General features: G+C 40.0%; 1 protein-coding gene across 2 annotated transcripts in view; it reads right to left on the bottom strand.

Annotated features, from left to right (window-relative positions):
• The window catches only part of doc2b (double C2-like domains, beta), a 147,749-nt gene extending 126,959 nt beyond the window's left edge, over positions 1–20,790 (bottom strand). For both annotated transcript variants that reach the window (XR_006099486.1, XM_042430135.1), the window contains exon 1: positions 20,123–20,790. Coding sequence is in view for 1 of the 2 variants with exons in the window: in XM_042430135.1 (XP_042286069.1) it covers positions 20,123–20,465 (343 nt within the window). In the remaining variant the exon portion in view is untranslated. The remainder of the gene's footprint in view (positions 1–20,122) is intronic.
• Between the last annotated feature and the right edge of the window lie 4,328 nt (positions 20,791–25,118).

Here is a 25,118-nt window from a genome sequence, read left to right on the forward strand (position 1 = left end):
GAACTGTGTTAACTTGTTGAAAAGGGGTTTAATATGGCCCCTTTAAATTCAATCTGGAATATGATTGTATTTATATTTTTATCAAATTAAAAATAGAAATCTGAATTTAATCAGAAAATCTGGTCAAAAGTTACAGCTACAATTTTAAGAAAAAAATATAAATAAGGGAAGTCAATATGGACCTTCATTCAATATGCATTAAAAAAGGGGGGGAAATTACATTTCTAAGCAATCAGTCTAACATTTATCAAACAAAGAGGAGCCCTGAAGTTTGCTTTGATTTTAAATGTCATACTGTACTGCCTGCCTTTAGTCAGCCTGGAAACCTACTGTAGCCTCCCACAGCGACGCAGCTCTATTATCAGGTTCCACCTTGAATAGGCTGGTTGACTGGAAATTCCAGATTTAATGTGTTTTACCGAATCCTTCAATTCCTGAGTCAGAGAAACCATAAAAGTCATGAGGGCGGACCAGAGAACACAACGTATAAACAATCCATCTTCAGACAGGCACAGGAAATCATCTCATTTGTCCATTCTGGCATTTACCAAACCCCCTTAAAACACAGAAAACTGTGAAAAATGTAGACACCCTCTGTGTCTACCTATCTTTCTGTTATCTATTAGACTGCACTGTCTGACACTGTATACCATATTGATACAGTGAAAACTCTGTTTTCCCATATGTGTGACAACATCATGGACACACTGGGCATGAACAATAATTTTCCTGTACTAATTCAATAAAATGGAACATACCTGGTTCAGCATGACTGAAAGTGAAACTGGAAGGCTGCAAAGGACCCTGTGATGCCCTGAAAGCTTAGTCAAACAGCAGCATGACACCATTGTGATACTTTTGGACCTTATTTGGTGTAAAGGCATCTCTGGAGGGATCAAGGGGCAGCTTACCAAGGTTTTGCCGACTCATTAGAGCCAGCAGGATCCAATCAAACTGCACTCAGATCTATACAAATGGAGCTTTTCAGAGATATCGCAATATGTACAGAGGGAGTGCAGGGGGGGTTAGGGGGGTTGACCTTGATGATGGTGAAATGGTGTTTCACAACAAAGGCATGCCGCAAAGCAGAGTGAGTCTTTGAACAGACTATTATGATGTGCCATTTCCATAATATGCTCCACCAGCACAAAAAGGAGCCAAGAATAGGTGGGAGAATGACAAAAACTGCAGTAAACATCTGCTGAAACATAAACAAGCATCACTGCTGCTTGTGTATTTCATATTTCAGTTGACTGGCAAGGGCCTTGCTCTGTATGTCTATAAGGGTTTAATTTATAATCTGTTTTCTTTGTATACCTTTAGTTTTACAGTCACTCATCAGCAGTCAGCAGTCAAGTGTAATTTAAAGTCCCTTTTCACCCATAAAATAACAACAAAAAAACAACAACAAATGTGACTCATGATGATTGTATCTACTGGGGATGTGCAGAGATCCCAGTATTTGTATTTGTATCTGTATTTGTTGAGGCAGCAAAACTATTTGTATCTGTATTTGTAATAGAATTAAAGTGGAAAGAGGCTTAAAAATCCTGTTTTTGTTTTTATTACACTTTTATTTTAGAAAATTAAAGTGTTATAATAAGAATTCATTAATAAACTACCTTACGAAGTTGGTCCCCACACCAGGTCTTGAACTGGAGTCTCCCAGATCATAGACGACTGTGCTGACTACTGAGCTAAAACTTTACTCATCACCTCTTTGCAGACAGACCTCTACCTATTTATACACCCATAACAGGGACAGCACATCGTGTAACATGTAGAGAGGAACTTCAAAGGCAATTATTGCTTTGCATTTTTCATTTATTGCCTATTTCTTACAACCTAACTTTGTGGAAAGGAGAAGGGGAACAACAGGTTATGGTCAGTAGCTCAGCTTTATCTCTGGGGAACACCCCCAACAAATAACTTTTAAAATATTTGTATGAAACAAATATTCGTATAAAACCCACTATTTGTGCTTTGCCAAATAATTTATTTGTATTCAGGCACACTTCTAGTATCTACATAATAAGGCATCATAAAACATCACAATGTCTAGTTATGTCTAGACCGCTAATATGTCTAAAGCTGCAAGCAAAAGCCCATATGACCAAAGCAATTGCTTAGAATAACTTCAGTATTTGAGAGGGGTAAAGTTCTATATCATAGTGTCTTAACCTTAGGGTTGGGGGTCTATATGAGGTCACTTGATCGTGGGAAATTCAGATTTCATTTTCATTACAAAAATGAACCATGAGGTTTGAAATATGTCATAGTTTTTTCTATAATCCCACGTGCTTATGAGAAAAGAATACAAAGAGCAACTTAACAACTGGTATAAGCTTGAACTTTTCCACCTCACAAATTCAAAAGGTCATTCAACAGCCCTCACCGGTACGCTTATCCCACGACAACTGACATCCCCGCCCTCCTGACAGCTCTTTACCCCTGACTGCCCACACTGACTCTTTCCACTGTGTCAATGTCATAATACATCTGGGAGTCATCCAGAACTCATAGAACCATAGTTACATACTCTCATTTTCTCTCCCTTAGACCAACATTAGCTTTGTGTGAAAAAACTTTCATCCATCTGAATGGGGGCAATGCGTTGATACAACGGGGGTACCAACGCAGAGGGCTCAGCAAAACAATGCAGGGTCATCTGGCAAAAAAAGTTGAACCTGGTTTTACTTTTGCTAACGCCATCCAGCAAGGCCAATCTCATACATGCAAGCGCACATTCTTGGTGGATTACTTTGTAGCATAAATGACGTGTTTCTGCTGTTTATCTTACGACAAAAGATAAAATAGTTGCACCCACGATAACTTTCCACAACTGTAAAATCTTGTCTGTGAGTATTACAAACAACCGGGAGATACATTAAATGCATTGTGTAGTTTAAACTCGAATTCCTGGATCATATTTCATTGTCTCACCAATATCTTAATCAACATGCCCCACAATGCAGATCTCAACTTAACTGACAGCCAAGATGGTGGTTAGCAAGTCTTCAACAGATGCAGCAGAGAGTGACAGAGGAGGGGATGTGAATGAGTGGTAGAGTAGGAAGGATGTAAATTTACCCCAAAACACTGTAACACAGATCAACACTGTGAACTAATAGCTTACTACTAGAAATAGTAGTAGTAGTAAAAGTGATATTAGCGGTGGGGGGATGTTAGCATCCACCACATGTAGTCAAACAAAAAAGAATGCAGCAACAACTCAAGCTGTAGTTTCCACCAATATTGTCTCAGTTTCCTACAAACCAGACTTTGTGCTATAAGAATCATTTTAAAGATGCTACAGTCAAATAAGTATTCCTCACATAGGGGCTTTAAATTCACATAACCACTTGACACCTCTCTAACGGCTTGGACGTGAGAATTTAGGCAAGTGGGGCTCTGGCACATCAGGCTGCTCACAAGCCAGCTGAGGGGCTTTTTTTGAGTTTTTGAGATGGAGAGTTATCTGATTGGATGTTCAGGGAGGCAAATCAGTGCATGATATGTTAAATGAAAGTGACAATTGATGGCATACATATTTTTACCTTCATACAGACTTCTATAAATATTTTTTGCATGCATAGACTACTGCCACCCGCTGGTATGGGTAATTATTTCCTCATCTGCATGTTGGCTGCCAGCTGGCCATCTGCTGCTACTTGTCAGAGGTCAGCTTGGTGTGTTATAACCCATGTAGGGAACTCTGGACTTGACCTGGGTATAGATATGGCCAACAAAGGAAAGAAAGACATAGCAGTAATAAAAAAGTTAGCAAATGAAGACACATTTGGTCAGCGCAGGATTGATTCAGTACTCACGGATGATTCAAACGCCCAGGCAGCACTCTTTATTTATCACACCTCATGTTCTTGCGAACAACTACTTCCCCTGCGTCAGAGCACACTGGATCAAGTCAAAGTCTGATTTGCTTTGGATTTAAAGTCAGCTGGTTGGTATGAGCAGCACACACAAGTTATATATGTTGTTCCTCAACCCTCGAATCCACTTCATCTTATCACAGATGGCACCAAGTGGTCTTCATCTTATCCACACTTAAGGGAGAACACAATGTCACCATAATGAACGTCTGATTTTGATAGAGGCGGTTGAGTACATTAGGAGATGAAATTTCTTCATTCACTACTCAATTATACAATTAAATGTCCGCTGAAAGCTTGGAGGTCTGTATCTAATGTCTGTAGGTTTTGTTCATTTTAATGTTGTTGCAGGACGTGGAGAAACCCCGGTTAGGCATCGTGCTTGACACAAATATTGATTTTTGCTGATGAGGCTGTTTTGGAGTAACCTGGTCTGCAGGGTATGAATAGTTCTCATTCACTAATGGCAGAGCTTTAAAGAGCTGGACAGAAGTCCTTTGACTGTTTGAATTCAAAACACACGGCATACAGTATTACACAATTCTATAATCCTAATCTGTTGAATGAAGAGGTTTACATAAGAGGAAATGTGAAACAACACTGGTATAGTAACCAGGCATGAAGTAAAACCTGTGGTCAATTGTTTTTCACTCCGTTTGACACATTTTGTATACATATACTGTATGTATTTTTATCTTTCTGTCAGTTTTCCCGCCTACAGAATGTGAGGCAGCATTACCATTTCCACTTTGGCTCAATTTTCTTTAAATACTCTTCTGGTAGGCGACCAGGACTCTGATATTTAAAAACTGCTGTGAGAAGTGATATTTCTTTGGCTGAAAGTTGTTGTTTTTTTTACATTTAGCTGACACAAAAATCCAAGAGCAGTCAACCCACTCTCCCTGGAAAAAAACTAGTCACCACCAAAAGCTCTCACAATCAATAATTGCTATGAGGTGAAACTACTCACTGAAGACAGGATGAAAGACTTTTTGTTTGTGCAGTAGTGTACTGTAGGTTTAAGACTGACAAACAATTCAAAAAGTAACTAAGAGTCTTACAGAGAGTCAGAGCACACACAGAAAGATAGAAACCTGCAGGGAGTCAAACCTTTGAAACATACTTCTTGGAAATGGTGCAGTGATGCTTCCCTCTGAATTATTGTTTGGAGCACTGTGTGGGATTATTGTTGTGCTGCTCTTTTCAGTAAGTTACAGATTTTTACGTAGTGGGATGAGAACAAATTCTAATCGAGTGGAGACAAGTGAAAAGCTCTGTATGCTCTCACTTTGTATGTTGGTTTTCTTTTTAGGGTAAAATAGCAACATGAGAGTGTCCTGTATAATTTAAACCAGCTATAATTGATATTTTTTATCATAACAGTGTATCAAATGACAGTGAGTAATGTGAGAGACGTGGCTCATAGTGATGAACCTACAGAGAATTATCAGCGACTCTGCAGCTCCCCTTGGCTTTATGGAGCTTTATAGTGAGTTTCAGTTCATTGTTTAGCTGTCTGGCTGCAGCTTTACTGTTTTGATTCACTCTCAGAACTCTCATAGTGTTGTTTTCGGCCACAGTAGCTGTTTTCAGAGAAAAAGCTCTCAAAAACCCCACTGTACACTACCTACTTAGCACCAAACAGCAAACAGACACAATAAGCGACTAGCTGGTGAATATAGCGGAGCATTTAGCAACCAAAGAGCCAAATACTTCCCTCAGGAGTTGAGGGAAAGAGCAAAAACAGAGCTAAAACACAGTGAATTCACTCCCACATTCACCAGGTGGACAGAAACATTACTCCAAATGAATGACAGTGTTGCTCCATAACTGCTGGATGTGTAAATAAGCAACTGTTTGCTAACAAGTTCAACATATCAACTTAAAAGGTAGTAATAATAATGCAGGTTTAAAGATACTACAGAATATGTTTGTATTCTACTAATTTGCTTTGCCAAATACATTTTGAAGGAAACATATTGCTGCCTGGATTACGTTCACTAGAAACATTTTTTCCAATTGTGGGAGTGAGATATTGTTTGCTGCACAGATGTTGCAGGTCAGGGTGGATGGTCATCTGGGACCTTGGCTCCCTCATGTAACCCACTTTGTTCTTTTGCTGCATTCCCATCGAAACATGATGCATCCTGTTTTGACACTGTTTGGACTTACTGACCTACTTGGACGGAGAACAATAGTTACATTGTGACCATCGGTTCTCTATCGCAGCTCTGTGCAACAACACCGGTTAAATACACACGATACGGTTTTATCTGATGATGGCAGGCCCTGCGGTGGCCTTTTACGGCAAAAAGCCTTGAAGTAGCTTGAAATGATTGAAGCTAAAGAATGCTGACTTTCATAGTAGTACAGTATGACTTTTGGCTTTTATCAGTCTCACAGGTTGTTGCTGTAATAGTGTTGTTATTGGCAACTAAACGTAGATGTACAGAGCGAGTGTGATATTTTCATGGAGCACCCCCACAAAAGTTGTTCCATCAAACATTCACTCAATCTCACAGCACATCTACTACAAAGATTGCGATTACACTCAAGGCTGATGATTTACATTTTAAAGGATTATTAATGTGTTCTTTTATGACACGCTTACTCAAGTTGACTGCTCCCCCTAATGCGCAGTAGAATAGTACAAGGGCTCGCAGTCCTATGCTTCATTATCAGGTTAAACCTCACAGTGCAGAAATGAAGGCGATTGCAAATCAAAGGGAACAGTAAGTGACAGCACAGAGCTGCTAGCCAGGAACTTTTATTCAACCTCACACTGAAACAGTTCAAGACTGATATGAATCAAGATGAGCGTTTCTGTGAATATGAAGCAGCAGAGGAACAGCTGGAACTAATAGAGTCCCATAATTAATCTCAGCAAACTGGGAAGAACCCACTTAGTGGGATTTTAATGGATTTTTATAAGTAAGAATAGATAGCAGTGCTTTTTTCGATGATTCATCACTATATGAATTTATCACCGGTGACCAAATGACATTGTGCACTGAAACTTGTCTCAAGGGATTTCCCTGCATGCATGTTAAAGATGCAAAAGCATATACAGGTCATTCACATAGCACACTTATGCTCTTTTTGGACTGCCAAACTGTGAGCTAAAAGCTGCTGTATCTAAATGTACTTTTAATTCAAAAGAAAAGATACATTTTCTATTTTTAATGAAAATTAACACTCTGTGTTAATTCCTGTGAGCAAGAACCATAACATGAGCTTATAATTTTGTGAAACTTCTTGAAGTTCTTTAAATATGAAGAAAGGCCTCATGTGGTTCACCAACCTTTTTCCGACAATGTGAGGTAGAGGTATAACTCCTCTTCATTTCCCTCATCACACACAGTGGAGGTTCAGAGGCGGTAAAATAACACCATCAAGACTGCCCTGGTCTTTATTGATAAAAGTGGACTTTCATAGAAAAATGGAAAATGTAATTTTTTGGCCTCTTGAGTTTTTTTAAGACCGGTGGCTCCCTGACAAGATGAGTCAGTTACTGCTTCTCATGTGGGGTTGCCAGCAGCGTACGAGTCATGGATCTTTATGTAAGCTTCACTGTGGTGATATTTTAATGAATTACATTGGTGACACAGCATGCATACTAAACTTGCTTTTAATGCTCAACATGACAATTAAATGTCACCAGATACTGTGAGAAGGGCATTTGTTATTCTGCAGCATTAGCTTCACCTCCTCTTTCAAATGAAGCAGGGATATTGCCATGTTGACAGCTGGGCCATACCAAATCTCTTATGTCAATATATTTAATTACTCAAAATGCTTTTTTTAAAATGACATATTTTCTCAATTATTACTTTTACTTCTTGGAAAACATCCATATTTTTAAAACATATAACATAACACAAATAAGTGTCAGACCAGCTGAAACTTTAGTCCAGACCAAGGTATCTTGACAACTAATTGCCATAGAATTTGCCGTGTAATTAATCCTCCCTAGAGGAAGTTTCTTAATCCTTTTGGTAACCCCTGATGACCTTTCCTCTAGCTGTGCCCAAATACAAATACATTATTCAGTAAAGCACAAATTGTGGGATTTATACGAATATTTGTTTCATACAAATATTTAAAAATTATTTGTTGGAGGTGTTCCCCAGGTATAAGGCTGAGCTACTGACACAAGCGAAGTGCTCCCAACGGACTCTTCATAACCTGTTGTTCCACTTCTCCTTTCCACAAAGTTAGGTTGTAAAAAATAGGCAAGAAATGAAAAGTGCAAAGCAATAATCACCTTTGAAGTTCCTCCCTACATGTTACATCCTGTGCTGACTCTGTGTTACGGGTGTATAAATAGGTAGAGGTCTGTCTGCAATGAGGTGATGAGTAAAGTTTTAGCTCAGTAGTCAGCACAGTTGTCTATGATCTGAGAGACTCCAGTTCAAGACCCGATGTGGGGACCTCCTTCGTAAGGTAGTTTAATTTTCTAAAATTAAAAGTGTAATAAAAACAATAACAGGATTTTTAAGCCTCTTTCCACTTTCATTCGAATACAAATACAGATACAAATACAAATACTGCGCTCTCTGCACATCCCTATTATCTACTTTTTCTACAAACAAACGTCATTATATCCAAATAATTGATTGTGTTAATAACTGAAGTGTGATCACAACATTCTGCACATAGTGACTTTAAAGATACCATAGGGCAATGCTGTGGATATAAGTTATAAAATATAAATCTCCAATCAATAATAAATCAATAAATTGCCGAATTTACTCTGCAAGTTGCACAAAGCTAAACCTGGAACTTCACACGTTAGTGGCACAGCAACTGAATCTTAAGGTCAGTCATTGTTTGTTTCTAATCAGTGGATTTCTTTGACATTTTCCGAGCCCATTTATGCTCCCAAAGGGAGAAGCCCGCTTGATTTCAGTGACCCTATGGCCTTTCCTCTTTCACTTGACTCACCAGCTTTACCACTTAAAAATATATTAAATTACCATGAAAATGTGATGTCTATGTGACTTTAGTATAGTGTTATTAAAGAATATGTACATGGTCTTTAAGTCTTGGGACCATCTGGCAAGAGAGACACCTGACACTGCAAGGAAATCAAATCGACTTTGGTAGATAATAAAGGAAATACACAATACACCTACACAAGGAAATCCTCCTGCCTGGCTGGTATTAGTCCAGGTGAGCTCAGTAAACATTTCCAGTCCAAACACTCCACTCTGAGGCCAGACATTGAGGTCTATGGTCTGTCTACAGCAGAGCTGCATTGTACTATTCATTGAGTTTTCCCTCCTGTGGGAGCCAAGACTGAAAGACTGAAATACAAAGATATGGCTTCCAAGAGTCCAAAGAAACAGGGCAAAGACCTGCTATTGATCGAGCTGAGGTGGGATGCAGAAGCTTTGAAAGAACATGAGTTCAGTATCTTCTGGGGGAGCAACAAGAGGAACTCAGATGAGAGAAAGGAAGCCACTTTTAACCAAGTAAGAAAAACAAGAGTTGGGCTCTGACTTACGAAAAGCTCCTCTAATCATAGCTGAGCTCACACAATGGATTATTGACAAAATCACATATACACATCAATGTGCTACAAAAAAGCACACATAAATTAGATATAATATTACATATCGAATGATGAAAAACAATTTAAAACAATCTTAAGCTCAGGCAACCAATTGATTATACAATATTTATCTGAAAGGGCTCTCTGGAGAGGAGAAAAAATCTCTCAGCCAGATGTGGTGATTTGAAGAGTTCTTTAGCACCGCTATCCAATCAGCAGGAATCTCAGGATGATCCCAGGATCTCAGCAGCACTATCTTATTTGAACAAACAGCTTGTTCTATTATGTTTCTTGGGGGGGAAAAAGGGGTTGAGTTATGGGTTATATATAGCCCAAAACAGATGTGATAAGAGAGGTGCTTGGCATCTATCGTTCTGTTTATATTACACTGGGAATTTGCGTATTAGGACGTGTCATCAGATGTGAAGTATGTGACGAAATTACATCTCAAGGACCTTCACAGTTCCGCAGACACATTGAGTGCGTTTACATGCACACCAGTAACCTGGTTATGATCAGATTTTTAGAGAATCCTGATTATGTTTTATGCATGTACACTTCACCTCATCCTGGTTTCTGGACATTCTTCATTGGTACAGAACATAGTAGCTGAGATGGTGAGAAATAAGACACAATTGGACACAGATGATCAGAAACCTGGATACTGATAGAATCATGTAAACAGGAATATTAATAACCTGGTTTCTCATGTTCCATTTAAATGCCATATCCCAAATATGATCAAAAGCAGGATAAGACTCAAAACCGGTACACTAGTAGTAAACTCACTCATTATTGAGTATAATTGGACTTAAGTCAAGCAGCAACCACTATGAGGACATGTATCCTTGAGGGAGCCATTGCAACAAGGCCTTATGCTGCATTTCCTCTAACAGCCAATGTGTGATAGCACCGAAGATTTTATTCAAAATGTCTTAAGGATTAATAAAGCTGCATTGACTGAAATTGGCCACTAGTGAACTAGTGTAGTGCTAGAACTACAAAACAAGCTGACACACCTTATGAAGGCATTATGGCTAAAATGTTAGCTAACAGTTGCCTATTTACGTATCCAGCAGACACAGAGCGGCATTAGCATTTATTTGGAGTCATGTTTCCGTTCACCTGATGAATTTCAGTCCAATATTAACTCTTCTTTTAGCTCAGTTTTAGTCTCCACCAACTCCTGAATAACAAATATCTGGCTTGTTAGTAGCTGGATGTTTGATTTTCTTCACCAGCTAGTTGCTAACTTTGTCTGTCTGCATTTGGTGTTGCGCAGGTAGTGTACAGTGGCTTTATGAGGGCTCAGCTTTACATTACAGCCATCCAGTTTTAGAAATCAACAACTGACAGGTGTCTCAGCCTATTATATTCAGTCGTGGTAGTTGCCACTTCCTTCTCCAAACTCAGCCCCAGCCTGGCTTCCTCACCTTTGAATAAATTTGGATTTTGTAGCTTCAGCAACTTCGCCAACACACTGTACGGCTTGATTCCACCAGGCGCGTCTGCATCGCGTTCCAGCTGCAACACCGCTGCTGGAGCTGATCGCGGCCACCCTAGTCAATGCTTGTGATCCCGCCAGACACACATTTCATAAGCGTCCCAGAAACGGCTCTCAGCTAAACATATGTGCCTAGTCTACTTTTGATGGAAGCCGTGTCAAGCTGCAGAGAGCAGATCGAGCCGGGCAGGAAGTCTGTCACAGACACAGATAGAGCATTCAATCAATTTTCAAAATAAAATACCCTGTGCAGATTGGCCGTGAACAGCTCTGGGGGCTGCACCAGTGCTGGAATGTGATGCAGATGCGCGCCCAGGGGAATCAAAGCGTTAAGAGTCAGTGGAAAACCAGAAGCAAAACATGAAAACTATACTGGGCAATCTAAGTATTTTGATGGAGCCAAAATGGTTGTTATTGGAAGTACACGTACAGTAAATATTAACATCAAGTACACTTTGCAGCTTTGCCCTTAACTACAAATGGAGGCCAGAAATAACAATTTGAAAGCTTTGAACTTGCATACCCAGATCTCCTTTAATGTGGCCTCATTTAACTGCATACAGCACACTCATGCTTCACACCAAAGGATACCAAAGAGACAAAGAGGCTAACAATCTAATATTGGTGAACTCAGCTTTCTGTGTGCCCACTCAATGCAGTTGTGGTTAAGTTAGTTAAGTTCTGATTAATCACTTTACGTGGGAAGAGAAGTGATCAGACACCAGGATTTAATTTAGGCAAATGGAGTGAGTCTGTGGCTTCTCAGGAAGAAGTACTCCTCTTGGACTCACTTTGTGGTTTGAGCTGATAAAACAGGTTGGATTTTGCATTAAAAAACTGAAGCTTTTAAGAGCTCTGTGTTCATGTATCACCAGCAACATTTAAACGCACTCTCTAAATGCGTGCATGCAAAGCGTGACAAACTAAAGCCAAACAAAATTTCTCCCCACTGATGACAGCCCCGGACACCAAATGGATCTGTGTAATAGCTGGCATTATCATTACATAATGTGCTTAGTGGGATGAAGGGAGGGAGGAGGCAGGGTTTGTATCTGATGAAGCAGAACTGCTGCTAACTTAAAACACTCGATGGCTTCCGTTGAGAGACAGCACCAGTAATAATAACCCATAATGTGAACAGGCTGACAATCTGGCCTGCTTTGTTGTCTGCTGGCCTGCTGCTGTGTTAGTCACAGGAAAACATGGGACACTACCGTGAATCATTACTACTGCATGACAGCTTGCATGTAGACTCTTAATAGGATTCTACTGTGCTGGGCATGGCAGCGCTGAAGTCACTCTTTACATTGAACTGAGCATTATGAGGCTCAAGGGAAATTTTCATGTGGATTGATACAGCCCTCTGTTTTTCAAATGTCTGGAAATGACTTTTGGTCTGGTAGAGGCAACAGATGGCTCGACACACTCCCCTCTCGTCTGCCCTTAAAGGAATATGCAGAGGGTTTTTTTTAGGAGATTATCCTACTGGTCAGATACCAAAAGCATTTGAACAAACTGTTATTGTAAGTAGCAGCTACTTTGGGGATTTGTTCCTCACCTAAAACAGCGTCGGTGTATGCTTTTGAAAATGCTAGTGCCTTTTATCACTCTGCATTATGCTAAAGAGTTAGCACAGAGTATCAGAGCCATTGATCTGCCCTTGACACATGGATGATTTCTGTGCTCTTATACCTAAGCCTCTGATTTAATGCTGCAAGTCTTGCACTGATGTTACTCACAAAAGACAAAGATTGTGTGAGTAATACAATCATATTGTGATTATAAATTGGGATGGTTCATGGAGAGATATTAAATTATGCCTCTCTTGCACCTTACAATTTCACTGCCATTTTTTTTTCTGGCATTACCAGGTTTTTGAGGACAGGTGCTCTCAGTGGGTTACTGAGAAAATTCTGTAGGCTTAGAAAGAACATAACTCCAGTTTTAGTCTCATTACTCAAACTCCCAGCTTGTGTAAGACATTTGGTTTTTAAATCATTTTAATTAACTACTAGGCACTGCCTGGCACAAACCCAGAGGACACTGCTGAACTTTTAGAAGCAACAGTTGTTGCATTGACCTCTGTGGTTTTAAAGGTTCAAGTCTGTTGCGCAACTGATCTCGTTCATCACTGCAGTTTGGTTGTGGTCAGATGTAGTCTGTTGAATTTGTGACCACATCTAGCTGTGATGTAGTTGACTATAGTACAATGTCAAATGCTGTGCTGCACAGGACATGCAGGATTATTAGCCTGGGTGTTGTTACTCTTAAGCACCTTCAATCTGTCACTGTTTGGTGGCCATCTGAAAAGGTCACTTAACTCGAGTTCAAAATCTATTTAATATAAAGGAGACATAGCTGCAGGAACATGCTTTGAGTGGGCATTTGAGTGTCAATTATAAATTGTCCCGCTGAGTACATCTCTGTCTCAGTTCTTTAATGAAAAATATAAGGAATCCTTATCAAAAATACTTGTTTAAATTATGTGTTTATGTAAAAAAAAACAACAACAAGCTGATATCTCGTTATCACATTTTTTAACTCTCAAAACTCGATATCGATGTCAGCCTTAAATAATAATTAATAATAATAACAATAATAATATACAACAATATATACAATAATAATTGTATATGACATCTTGACAGCACAATATGACAATATAAAAACAGTATGGTTAAGAAATGTACTTTGGTAAACAAGGTGAATATTGGGATTGTTTATTTTTACTTTAGTAACTTTCATATTTTGTTCATGCTCAGGACTAAATATTACATGAAACCATCAGGGAAGATTGCATTACTCGGAATAATAAAAAAAAAAAGGTATACCAGGTGACAGGGATCAGACTGGTGGGATGTACAGCAACAGAAAAAAAATCTTGCAACAATAAAAATTAAGCCTTCCTCAGACACCTTGAGACGGGGTTGCTGCACCACCTTCATCACCCCAAGTTCCTGTGGCAGCTTTAGAAACTGTGGCCTCAAAATCAGCTGATCATAGGATGGCTGATTGTCAGATATTTTGAAAACTCACTTCCTCCTTGTCTTAATTTGTGATTATTGCCCTCTCCACCTTTCTTTATCTATCATATATTCATCTGAAACTGCAAAACAAACAAACCTAATAGTATTTTCATGATACTATAGCACACATCAAATACATCGGAAATATGTCTCATATCGCTAAATATTTAATACCTTTTAATTTATTGGTTTTATTATATGAACTTGCATCACTGCAGCTGCTTATTAGGCATTGCATAGGCTAATTTGTCTTTATTAAATTTCATTTCAATATAATGTACTGTAATTTAGGTATGTTCAATGCTGAGGAAGATGCCTACATTGACTATGAGAGATTAGTGCGAAAAACTGAGTAATTATCTTTATAGCTTGTGATGAATATATGAGACAAGATTATATGAACACATGTTGTGTTGCAAGCCAGTTGATCCTCAACACGTCTGTCATCTGTATCCCTGTTAATTAGTTTGAACTTATGATCGCTGTTTCTCATTGTTGATTCAGTTTGTCTGCGTTTGATAAACAGGATGTTGACAGACTAAATAACCACATTATTTTGTCCATAAATCAGAATCCCAAAGATGTCAGGAAATGATGTCATATTTACCAAATGAAAACCCATTATCTTCAGTAACAACTAAATACAGTTTATTTTTATTTAGTTCTTCTGATGGATCATTTTGCTATGTTTTCCCTCCTACCCTGACTGAATCTCTCCTCACCAGTTGACAACTACAAGCAAACATTGTAGCTGCAGCCTTGTGCCGAGGAGACAGCAGTACTGCCAGAGCAAGACATCTCAGGGGAGACCAGTGTGCATACATTACCAACTCCCCCCCCCAACCACCCTTGACTAGTCCTGTCAACACATATGGCTCTAAGGCTTATCTCTCAAAACCATAAGAGCTCTCTCTGTCATCTAGGTCGCGCAGGCTATTTCTCCTGGCCCCGGCAGTGACGTGACCATCTACACCCACGAGAAACCATTAATTGATGTGGCAGAGATCCGGATGTCCAATTGGTTTTGATTACCCCCCTTCGCAGGGGAGCTGGGACACTTGGTGGGTGATGCACTTTTCCGTTTCAATTAAAATCAAGTTTGAGTCACAGTGAATTAGAAAATGCTGCTGTTATGCAGATTAGCCACTAGGTTCTTAGCAAGGACTGAGACGTTCCTGTGTGATTTGGTTCATAAGGGAGAACATTGCCTCGCTGCTCCACCCTCCCTCGTCCCCCCTGAGGAAGTGTACAGATACTGGATCAAGTCCCGCAGGACCATGAAGAGCCAATTTGGGGCAGCGCTAGCTCTTTTAAATCACAAACAGCAGGATAGGAGAGAGTTCTTTTCTCTTGCATTTCAGGCAGCAACAGGGTGAAAGTCACATCTCCAAAACAGTTTTTGAAAGAAGAAGAAATTCAAACTGAAGCAGCTTTTTCATTCGGATCACAGCGCCACTTGCTGCTGCACTGTCAGGAGGCAGAAATTACTTTACCTCTGTGTGTGACCCATATGTATGAGGCCAAGAATAATCAGCTCAACAGCACAACAAGTGTGTTCAAACTTTACAAACCCTCCAAGATGAAATAAAGTTTGAAACACAAACTAATACAAATAAATACAAACTAAGCTTATAAGACAGGAGAAAGTGGTTATATATTCAGTTTCTTTATTCTTATTCTTATAAACTTTTTACCATCCAGTAGAAATGTTTATATCTGCAAAACTAATATGATGTTTTATGAAATGGCCTTGGTTTCTGGTGTCCTTCAGCAAGTCTTTCAACACTGCACATTATGGGAGCAGAAAGGAGAAATCCTTTCACAGAGTTGCACAACATCAATCTGAAATGTTTGTGGCATAATTCATGATTTATTTGTTGTCACATTTTGATTAAGTTCCTTAAATAATTACATTTACATGTATTTATGTTCTTTTATTTGTTTGATTTTGAAGGTCTTCATGTGAGAAAATGAATATCCACTAAAATGTGTTAAAATAATAAAATATCAAACAGATTTTAAAAATAGGTGGAGGATGATTAGCTTTTGTTGCCAAAGGAGAAGAACTCAGAGTTTTCTCCTTAAAAACACACAAAGACACAGAACATTGTCCATTAACGCTATTTGAACAATGAATTTCACAGTGTATGACTAAGCTTTGGTGCAAAATTAGTTATTTCAAATATAAAACTGTACTGCAGCTGTGCTGGGAGTGTCCCAATATGAGGTCATATTTTCTGTGTTTGGTCATGTGACCACAGGAATAAGACAAATACACAACAGCAAACCTGAGCTGGGAACACAAAGTATATCACCTGTAGCGTTTTTTTTCCTTTGTATTACAGGTCTTGATTGAGCCTACAGTATGATTCTTTAAAGCAGGCTGCAGTAGTATTTTGTTTATACACCTTATGTTTCTCCTTTCAGACTCCCATTGCAGCAGCACCAACTTGGGATTATTTGGGATGTTGCATCAGACCCAAACAGTGACTTATTAATTATTTATTTATTTATTTCAGTGCCTGCCTTCATTAGACACATCAATGCTGCAGGTGGGGTATGTAATAAGCATGCAGATGACTCAGACTTTTAAAAACACATCCAATATTTTTATTTATGATTAATTGCTACCATGGTTATTTTGGTGGTCCTTCCTCATGTGGTCTCCATTTTTAGTTTTTTGAGGAGAGGTGGGGTGGGAGGGTTTTGACACCATAATTATCTTGCACAACTGATGCCTCATCAGGTGATTGTAAATTCATTAAGACGATGCTCAGGCAGATGTTTGTGTCTAATTGCCTTATTAGCAGGGAGGATGGAGAGGAGCTGTTGTTTTGACGTTTGCATAAACCTGCAGTGTGACTGATCTCCAACTGACACCTTGAAAACAAGTAAAGATGTAACTGTGCACCAAACCAATTTGGTAAACGTACAGTGATTGAATGCATGCCGTAATATCCCAAACACCTGTTGCATATAGCCTACCACATTTACACTATGCTGTTTCATGCATCTTGGGCAGAGTGGAGAGCTATCTGTTATGAGGGGAAGTCAAGTGTAAATGCAATCAAAAATTCAAGACGCCCTCTATCCAGATGTTTTAAAGACGTTTAAGACCTCAGTATGCTTCAAACTAAAAGTAAAGGTGTTTATACTTATATCAAATGGCCACACTTAAAGGACTAGTGTGTAAGATTTAGTGGCATCTACCAGTGAGATTGCAGATTGCAACCAAATGAATACACCTCCCTTCACCCTCCTGTCCAAGCCTGTAGGAGAATCTATGGTGGCCGCAAAACTCACAAAAAACATGAAAGGCCCTCTCTAGTGGTGGGTTTGTCCATTCTGGGCTACTGTAGAAATATGGCGGTGCAATATGGCAGCCTGGATGGAAGAGGACCCGCTCGCAATGTAGATAAAAAGGGATCATGGTAACAAAAACACAACAATTCTTATTTTCATGAGATTGTATACTAATTAAATCATATTTATGAATATCATATTCCATTTCTGCCAAGTCCGTTCCGCTAGATGCTGTTAAATTCTACACACTGGTCCTTTAAAAGCAGGGCTGTCGTCCTCCTGACTGCATCCCACTGCTTCTCCAAGAACTCAATGTCTTTGAGAAGCATTTGAAGTCTAATGGGGATAACACACTTTCAAAAAGCCTTTCCTCAAAGGTATTTATGGTGTTGCACTCAGTTGTCTACAAGAAAAGTGGCACGTGACAGAAGTTCAAGCCCTTCCTTACTTTCACATCTTCACACACCTGGTCAATCAGTTGAATCAAAGTGGCCATGATTGTCAGTTTGGGGAAGTTACAAAAATTGTCATTTTCTTCATGACCATGACCCCAAATATACAGCCATAAAGTCATAAAGAACTATCTTCAGCAACAAGAAGAACAAGGAATCCTGCAACAGATGGTTTGGCCCCCACAAAGCCCTGATCTCAACATCATGGAGTCAGACTGGGATTACAGCAAATGAGACACGTAAATCCACAGAAGAACTGTGGCAACTTCTCCAAGATGCAGGAACAACCAACTTGCCAGGTACCAGAAACACTGTGTGCAGGTGAACCGAAGAGAACTGCTGCTGTTTTAAAGACAAAGCTGCTCACACCAAATGTTGATCTTATTTAGGTTTCTTCTGTTTACTCAACTCTGTATGAAAGTAATTGCTAAATAAAAAATATTCATGGCATTATTTTTTCAAAATCCCTGAAACGATCTATGCCTGGACGTGCATTTTTAGCAATAAGTAGAAAGCAGATTACAGTTTACACTTATGATCATGTAAAATGTGTACGGTGATGTTGTACGACTACAGCACGTACTTTATCTTGTTTTATGGGCCGGGGTGTGTCCCACACAGTTCTGTTCAAATGAAAATGAAAATGCATAAAATTTGACTATTATCCAGATGTGAGTCAAATTAAATGGCAAGTGTCAATGGGACCATAGATTACTTTTACCATGTAGCAAATGCATGGACAGCACTGATCAACTGTGCCTGTTTGTGGGTTTAGAGTTAACAGTACACTATTATTAGACAGAGACCAGCAGTCTCACATTAAGTAAATAATATTAATGCCCACATACTTCAAAAAAGGAGAAAAACACTTTCAGAAAGTCATGTGGATACAAAAGCTTCACACTGATCAAGGACTGCTTTCAGAAAATATGAGAATGCATCTCTCCGTCTCTTTTCCCTCAGAGTGAAATCCCAATTGCCTGGTGGAGGTCATAGAGCAACATCTGTCACGCCCGACCTGCCTCCTCTGCTCTCTACCATCCCCCCCCCCTCTGGATTAAAGACGGTCTAACCTCCCCCCCCCCGCCCGCATGCTGCTCTGCATGGATTAACTGTTGGAGAAGCTGCACTGCTGTCACACATTAACCTGCAATCACAAGTCTCTTGTGCAGAGAACACTCGCGACAAACCTCTAGAAAGGGTTGTGAGAGTGCGATACAAACACACCGAGAAGCACTGTTTTTGTGCACCGTGAGAGCAACATGTTATTCAAAGTGGACTGTAGCCGAGCGAAGTTCAGTGGCAACTGGATGCCACAACAGAGACTCTTATTTTTAAGTCCCTTCACAGTTTCTGTGATTTATCAGACAGACCTTGAGGATTTAAAATGACGCAGGTAGAAGCAGCTACATTAACTGAGTTGTCAGCACTGGTGCATACTGTCGTATTGTTTATCCATCAAGATGAAAAGGGATTTGCAAGAAGTGGAAATCTTGTTCTGTCTCTGTGATTTGTTATTGTTCCAATAGCTGTGCTGCATGTTATTAACAATCATTATTAATCATCCGCTCAAACCTGTTAGATTAAAGGAATGACATTCAGCAAAGGCTTTCTCAAGGGAGCCTCCCCTCTGTGATGGAGACAGATATGGACACACACACACTCACACACACATCTTTATGGTCTGCAAACAAACACACAAAGAGACCGACAGACACACAATAATCTCACACAACTGGAACTTGCTTGTCTTGCCACCAGACAGGTCTGCATGTGGATGAGCTTACAGATGCGGTCAGACTCCGCTGAGCGTAAAACTGCGACTAATTTAAAGCTTCTCCAAGAAGCCATGAATCATTCAGCCCGGTGAGACTGATCGACAGTATAGACCGAGCACCCTGTAGACACTGGAAATCTGAATAATGCACACATACACCCAGAAGACAGACATGCAATCATTTGCTCCAATAAAATCACACATATCATCCTCTCAGTTGGAGGAGAGCAGAGGAGGAGGGGGGAGCTTTATTCTTTGCAGCAGCAACAGTTGGCTGTCTGTCGACTGAGAGGCAAAGAGTTAGCTGCAGCACAGAGACGCACACACACACACAGGGACACACAACATGCATGCACACACGCACACACTTGTACACCGGGCAATTGGAGATAGAAAGAGATGGACAGGGGAGTCGAGAGAAGAAAAGGTGACAGATAAAGCCACAAAGCCACACGGCTGTAGGGATGCCTGGCAACCGGTGGCAAAAATGGAGATGCAGTAATAAGAGAAAGGGAGAGGGGAAACTAAAAGGGATAGACACACACATGTAGACATGTTGGAAAACACCATGGTAAACAGTAGGATGGAGACTAGAAGAGGGGAAATCATCACTCACTGGAGTCATCTGAGTCGTATCCCTCAACATCAGGCTCCTCATCTCTCTTGGCGGCCTGCAAGGAGGCGGAGGCTCCGGCACAAGCCCGGTCTGGGTTATCCTCATCGGGGCGGTCACTTTCGGCGTTGGGGGAGGCAGAGGCAGAGGCTGAGGAGGTGGAGAGGGCAGAGCGCAGGGACCCGGCGTGGCCCACTTGGTGGGGCACAGCAGGGGGAAGGCCCCGCGGGTAACGGGGGAAGTAGTCAGAGATCTGCTTGATGGGCTGGATGGGGCCAGGGCACACGTCAATGGCCATGTGCTCCTGGATGCTGATGGTGGGTTTCTCGCCTTTGCGTTGTGTCATGCATGCGGTCCAGCCCGGAGCCTACTCCCAAAACCAAAAAACTAGAAAAAAGAAAAAAAAAAAGAACATAAACAGACCCACCCCCTCGTCCTCCTCTGGCTCCTCTTCCTCTTGTGTTTTTTGGAAGGTATGGGTGTTGTCCTGGGTGGGTGCTGATGGGTGGACAGGTCCAGGTGATCTGTGGATGTCACCACTCTGGTCTACATGGAGATCTGGAGGTTGTTGCTGCGTCTTCCAGTGCTGTCCTCAGACCCAGACCATGCTGTCTGACAGTCTCATACACACTACTACCTACCCTCCCGCTCTCTCCTCTTCTCTCCTCCTATACCCCCACACTCTGCCCACGTCTGCGCTGCCTATCTCAGAGAGAGAGCAGAGAGAGTGGTGTGTGAGGGAGTGTGCAAGAGAGGGAAGGGATTAGAGAGGAAGGAGGGAGGGATCAGCTGATGTCACTGCCTAGCAACCAAGCGGTAAACAGGAACCGTCGGCCGAGGTGCTTAATTATATTAACCCCATCCATCTGTCAGTGGGAGGGAAGATCCAGCACTGTGCCAGACTCGTACGCGTGTGAATGTGTGTGAATGCGTGTGTGTGTACCTCTAGTGCTATGATAACCTGGACAATTAGCCATGAATTGATGCTTTGTATTTGTGACTCACTTCCATGTATCACTGTTAGAGTCTTTTACATTTTTTCATGCGAGTACTTTTAAACTGCAAACATCCAAATTAAGAGTTTTAGTTTAGTTTTGGGTTTTTTTTTTATGTTTTTGAGTGCTTCCAGAGGGCTTCCATCTGCAATTATTAATATCAGTGTTTTCGTTAAACTTAACAAAAAAACATTAAAGTGGTAAAAGTCTAAGGGGGGCACCCAAAGCAAAATTTCCCCTTGGCCCCCAAAATGGCTAATACCACCCCTGCCTTCTGCCTCTTTTCTGCCATGACACCCTGATTTCTCTTTTGTACACCAATTAACACACAAACCTTCAATCATTCATGCACACGTGTCTGTTTAAAGACGAAGACCTATTTCCACTACCCCATGTACCAATTACGCACCCTGATGTTATCTCACATTTCTTAATTGCTTACCATCTGTTGCAGTTTTGTGGGTGGCAGTGGAAATGTGTGATCCTGTACACTTTCACACATGTTTAATATACATATTACCTCAGTTAACCATTGCGCACCGATCTGCTTGACACTGCGACCTTTATAATTTACTGCAACACATTTATGTCCTGTTAAAGCTGCAGCAGGTGACACGTTTATGTAAAATTACACCTGTCTTCTCATTGTACATCTGTGTTACTACAGCCACTAACTATCCAATAGAGATTTACACACACAGAAAAGAAAACAATTAGTTCAATAACATCACTTTACAGGAGTTCTGCATGATAAAATCCTTCAGTCTTTCAAAGATATCAACAGTTGTCCTCTGCTGCCACTTGAGACGGCCAAAGATGCACATGCAGCTTTAAAATTCAAACTCTTAAGTGTGATGTATTCATATTCAAAACATATGAAACCTGATTCTTCCCCTAAACATTCACAAATGCTCAACACTTTTCATGTAATTCACATTACATAAGAATGAGACCCATAATCTCTCATCAGCAGCTCTGTCATCACGTTCACTCATTCACAAACAGAACAAACATGTCTACCGTGAACAGATGATGCAGCACCCTCTTGTGTTAGCTGCTAGCAATAATTTAAAGCTTTGTGAGATTGAAAATGTATGGGCTGCATCTGAGTGTAGGTGATTAGTTTCATAAGATCATTTAGTATAAGATAAAGATGACATTTGACCTTCAGCAGATGATCTTTCCATCTGTTTTCTATCCACTATATATGGTACCTCCCAATGTCTTCTTACTGTAAACAAACCAGCAACATAAAATACTTTCTTCCTGTGTTTTAATGAACATAGCATGCTTAATATGGCTGCCTTGGATGGGATTTTACCTCCAGAAAACATTTCTCTTTTGGTGCCTTCTGAACAGATGGGCTCAATTATGTCCTCCTCCGCTACAAGACATGGCATCGCTGTAGGAGTCATGCTGAGGATTTCCTACCTTCATCAGAAGTGAAGAAGTAATCCTTATAAACAGAAAAACATCAATTCTAGAGGATCAGTTTATTTTCATTTGACAAGTAGAGAAATCAGAGAAATCTCTATTAAAACCAAAGACTTAAATAAAACAGTGACATATAAAATAAAATTTTAGACATTAGTCTAAGGTTTGAGATTTTTTACACTTCTTTTCATTCTCCTATCAGGTGATGAAAGTGGAAATTGTTATTTTGACAAAAAATGCATATTCTGTGCGAGCTTGAAGATTAAGGGCTTGTGTGTGTGTTTTGTGCATGCGAACACAAACACAATGGGTGCTTTACCATGACTGTTGGTGAATAATGCATTGAGAGATAGCAGTGTGTGACTCTGGGGTATTTAAAGTAGCCCTCTCTCAATCCCCAGCCACTCAGAGGCAATTATCTCGAATAAGCAGTGAGACAAGTCAACAGTAAACACAAGTGGGGCACCAAGTAACCCTTTCTATGAAAACACAAAGACTAAAAATCCCCAAGCATCAGCTGCCTCACAAATAGCATCAGACATTTCACAATATGGAGTGGCAGAATGGAAACAAAAAGCACCTTAAAATAAAATTTAGATTCTTCTTTGGCAAACTTAGCAGTTTACTCATTTTCAGTTTAAGTTTTAATGATCAGATATTAACTCCAAGGAAATCACGACACAGTCAGTCACTGCCAACATAGGGGAGATCTGAGATATCCAGCATTAACTCCAGTGTTGTATAAACCCAATTTCTTTTTCTCTCAAACTGTCATACTGTGACTTCCTCTCCTAAAACTTCATTATAAAAAAAAAAACTATTTCACATATAGTTACTGCTGTTATAATGCAAATTTGATGTTAAGCTTAAGGACTCTGAAGGACTTTTAAGGGTGCCTCAAACTAAGTAGTTCATACATTATGTAGTCCAACCCTTTCTTAAGGTCTTTCCATTCCCATTCATTTCTATGTCGAACGGGGCGAGACACATTTGCTTCCAGTCACGAATTGACCCACCCCTTTTGCTTTGTTTTGATTTTATGAGTCAAAGTTCAACCTGATTGAAATTTGACTCACAAAATAATTGTAATAAGTGCAAGGACAGTGACAGAGGATAATGACAGTGAAGCGTTGTATAATTCACAACTTTGTGGACTATTGTTGTTAGCACATTAGCCATGCTAACTAATGTAGTTTTTGTTTACAACCCTATGAATGCTATTTCTTCTCCCTCCTCCTCTTGGCCCTGCGAGTAAATTTCCCCAGGCGGATACCGGTCTGACTGAAGCTTCAAGGTCAAAGCGTTTATACCGCCATCTCATTGCCTCCCATTTTCTCAGCAAGAATTGAATTTTAGACACAATCTCTCCTCAGAGGCATTCATGGTGTTGCACTATCGTAGACATAAAATGTTGTTGTGTGGAGGATAAAAACAAAGCGCTTGAGAGATGCACACCAATCCAATTGTGATGTAAAGCAGGCGTGATTGGTGAATTGTCTGTTTCAGACACAGCCCCCCACCGATTCTACATTCTGTTAGGGAGTTTGCTCTGTCAAGCACTTTGACCATATTCAACGATGAATAATGGTAAAAATAAATAGCATTTATATAGCACCTCTCAGAGCAAAGTTAGAGTGGTTTAAAACATAAAAACAAAATAAAAAATCAATTTTGTATTATCAACCAATGCTGGTTTTCCTTAAGTCTACTGTACATCATTGTTCAGTCACTCCCTTGTCTCTTGGAGGGTCGAGTTCACAAAAGTGTACATGAGCTTGCAGAGCAATGGAATGTCACTTAACATGGCAACGGGGAGAGGAATGACAGCTTGTTAAACCACAACTGAAACTCACCAACTGATGCTGCTCAGGGTGGAGAAGATGGTGGTTGGGTAATCACCATCGGCAGCTGGAAGCAGCACACGCAGGTGCAGCTGATAAAGAGCATGTTGATTATTGATTGGCTCCTGTATGGGAAGGAAAAAATTCTGAACCAAGAGCTGCCTCTTCAATTTCAAGTTCACATGCTGTTTCATTCATTCATTTGTTCATTCATTCATCCATCAATCAATCAGTCTGACAATAACAACCCCCCCCCCCCATCCACAAAGCAATAAATGGCTTTGTAAAACAAGTCTCATCAATTTGCAATGAGGAAACACCAGAGGCAGGATTAGAAATACATAAAAACTAACTATAAGAGCACATGATAAAATAATAAAATACTAAAAGAGAGGAAATGTATTGAAGTGAGTAAAATAAAAAGTAGGGTATTAAAAGGAAAATCCAGAAAAAAAAATAAAATAAAAGGATATAACAAGAAGTAAAACACAATTTATATAAAAAATACATAAATAAATAGACAAATAAATAAATTAAGTTCCATTAAAAGCCAGACTAATGAGGTAGTCTTGAGTTTGCTTTTATAAATAAATAAATTATTAAATTATTAAATAAATATCAACACTCTCTGCTGCCGTCAGGTCCTCAAGAAGGCTGTTCCAGAGACAAGGATCATAGTAATCATAGTAATAGTAATAATAATAACAGGATGCCTCACCATGGGTTTTC

The sequence above is a fragment of the Thunnus maccoyii genome, chromosome 13, assembly GCF_910596095.1.
Source record: "Thunnus maccoyii chromosome 13, fThuMac1.1, whole genome shotgun sequence".
In the NCBI taxonomy this organism is placed as follows: domain Eukaryota; kingdom Metazoa; phylum Chordata; class Actinopteri; order Scombriformes; family Scombridae; genus Thunnus; species Thunnus maccoyii.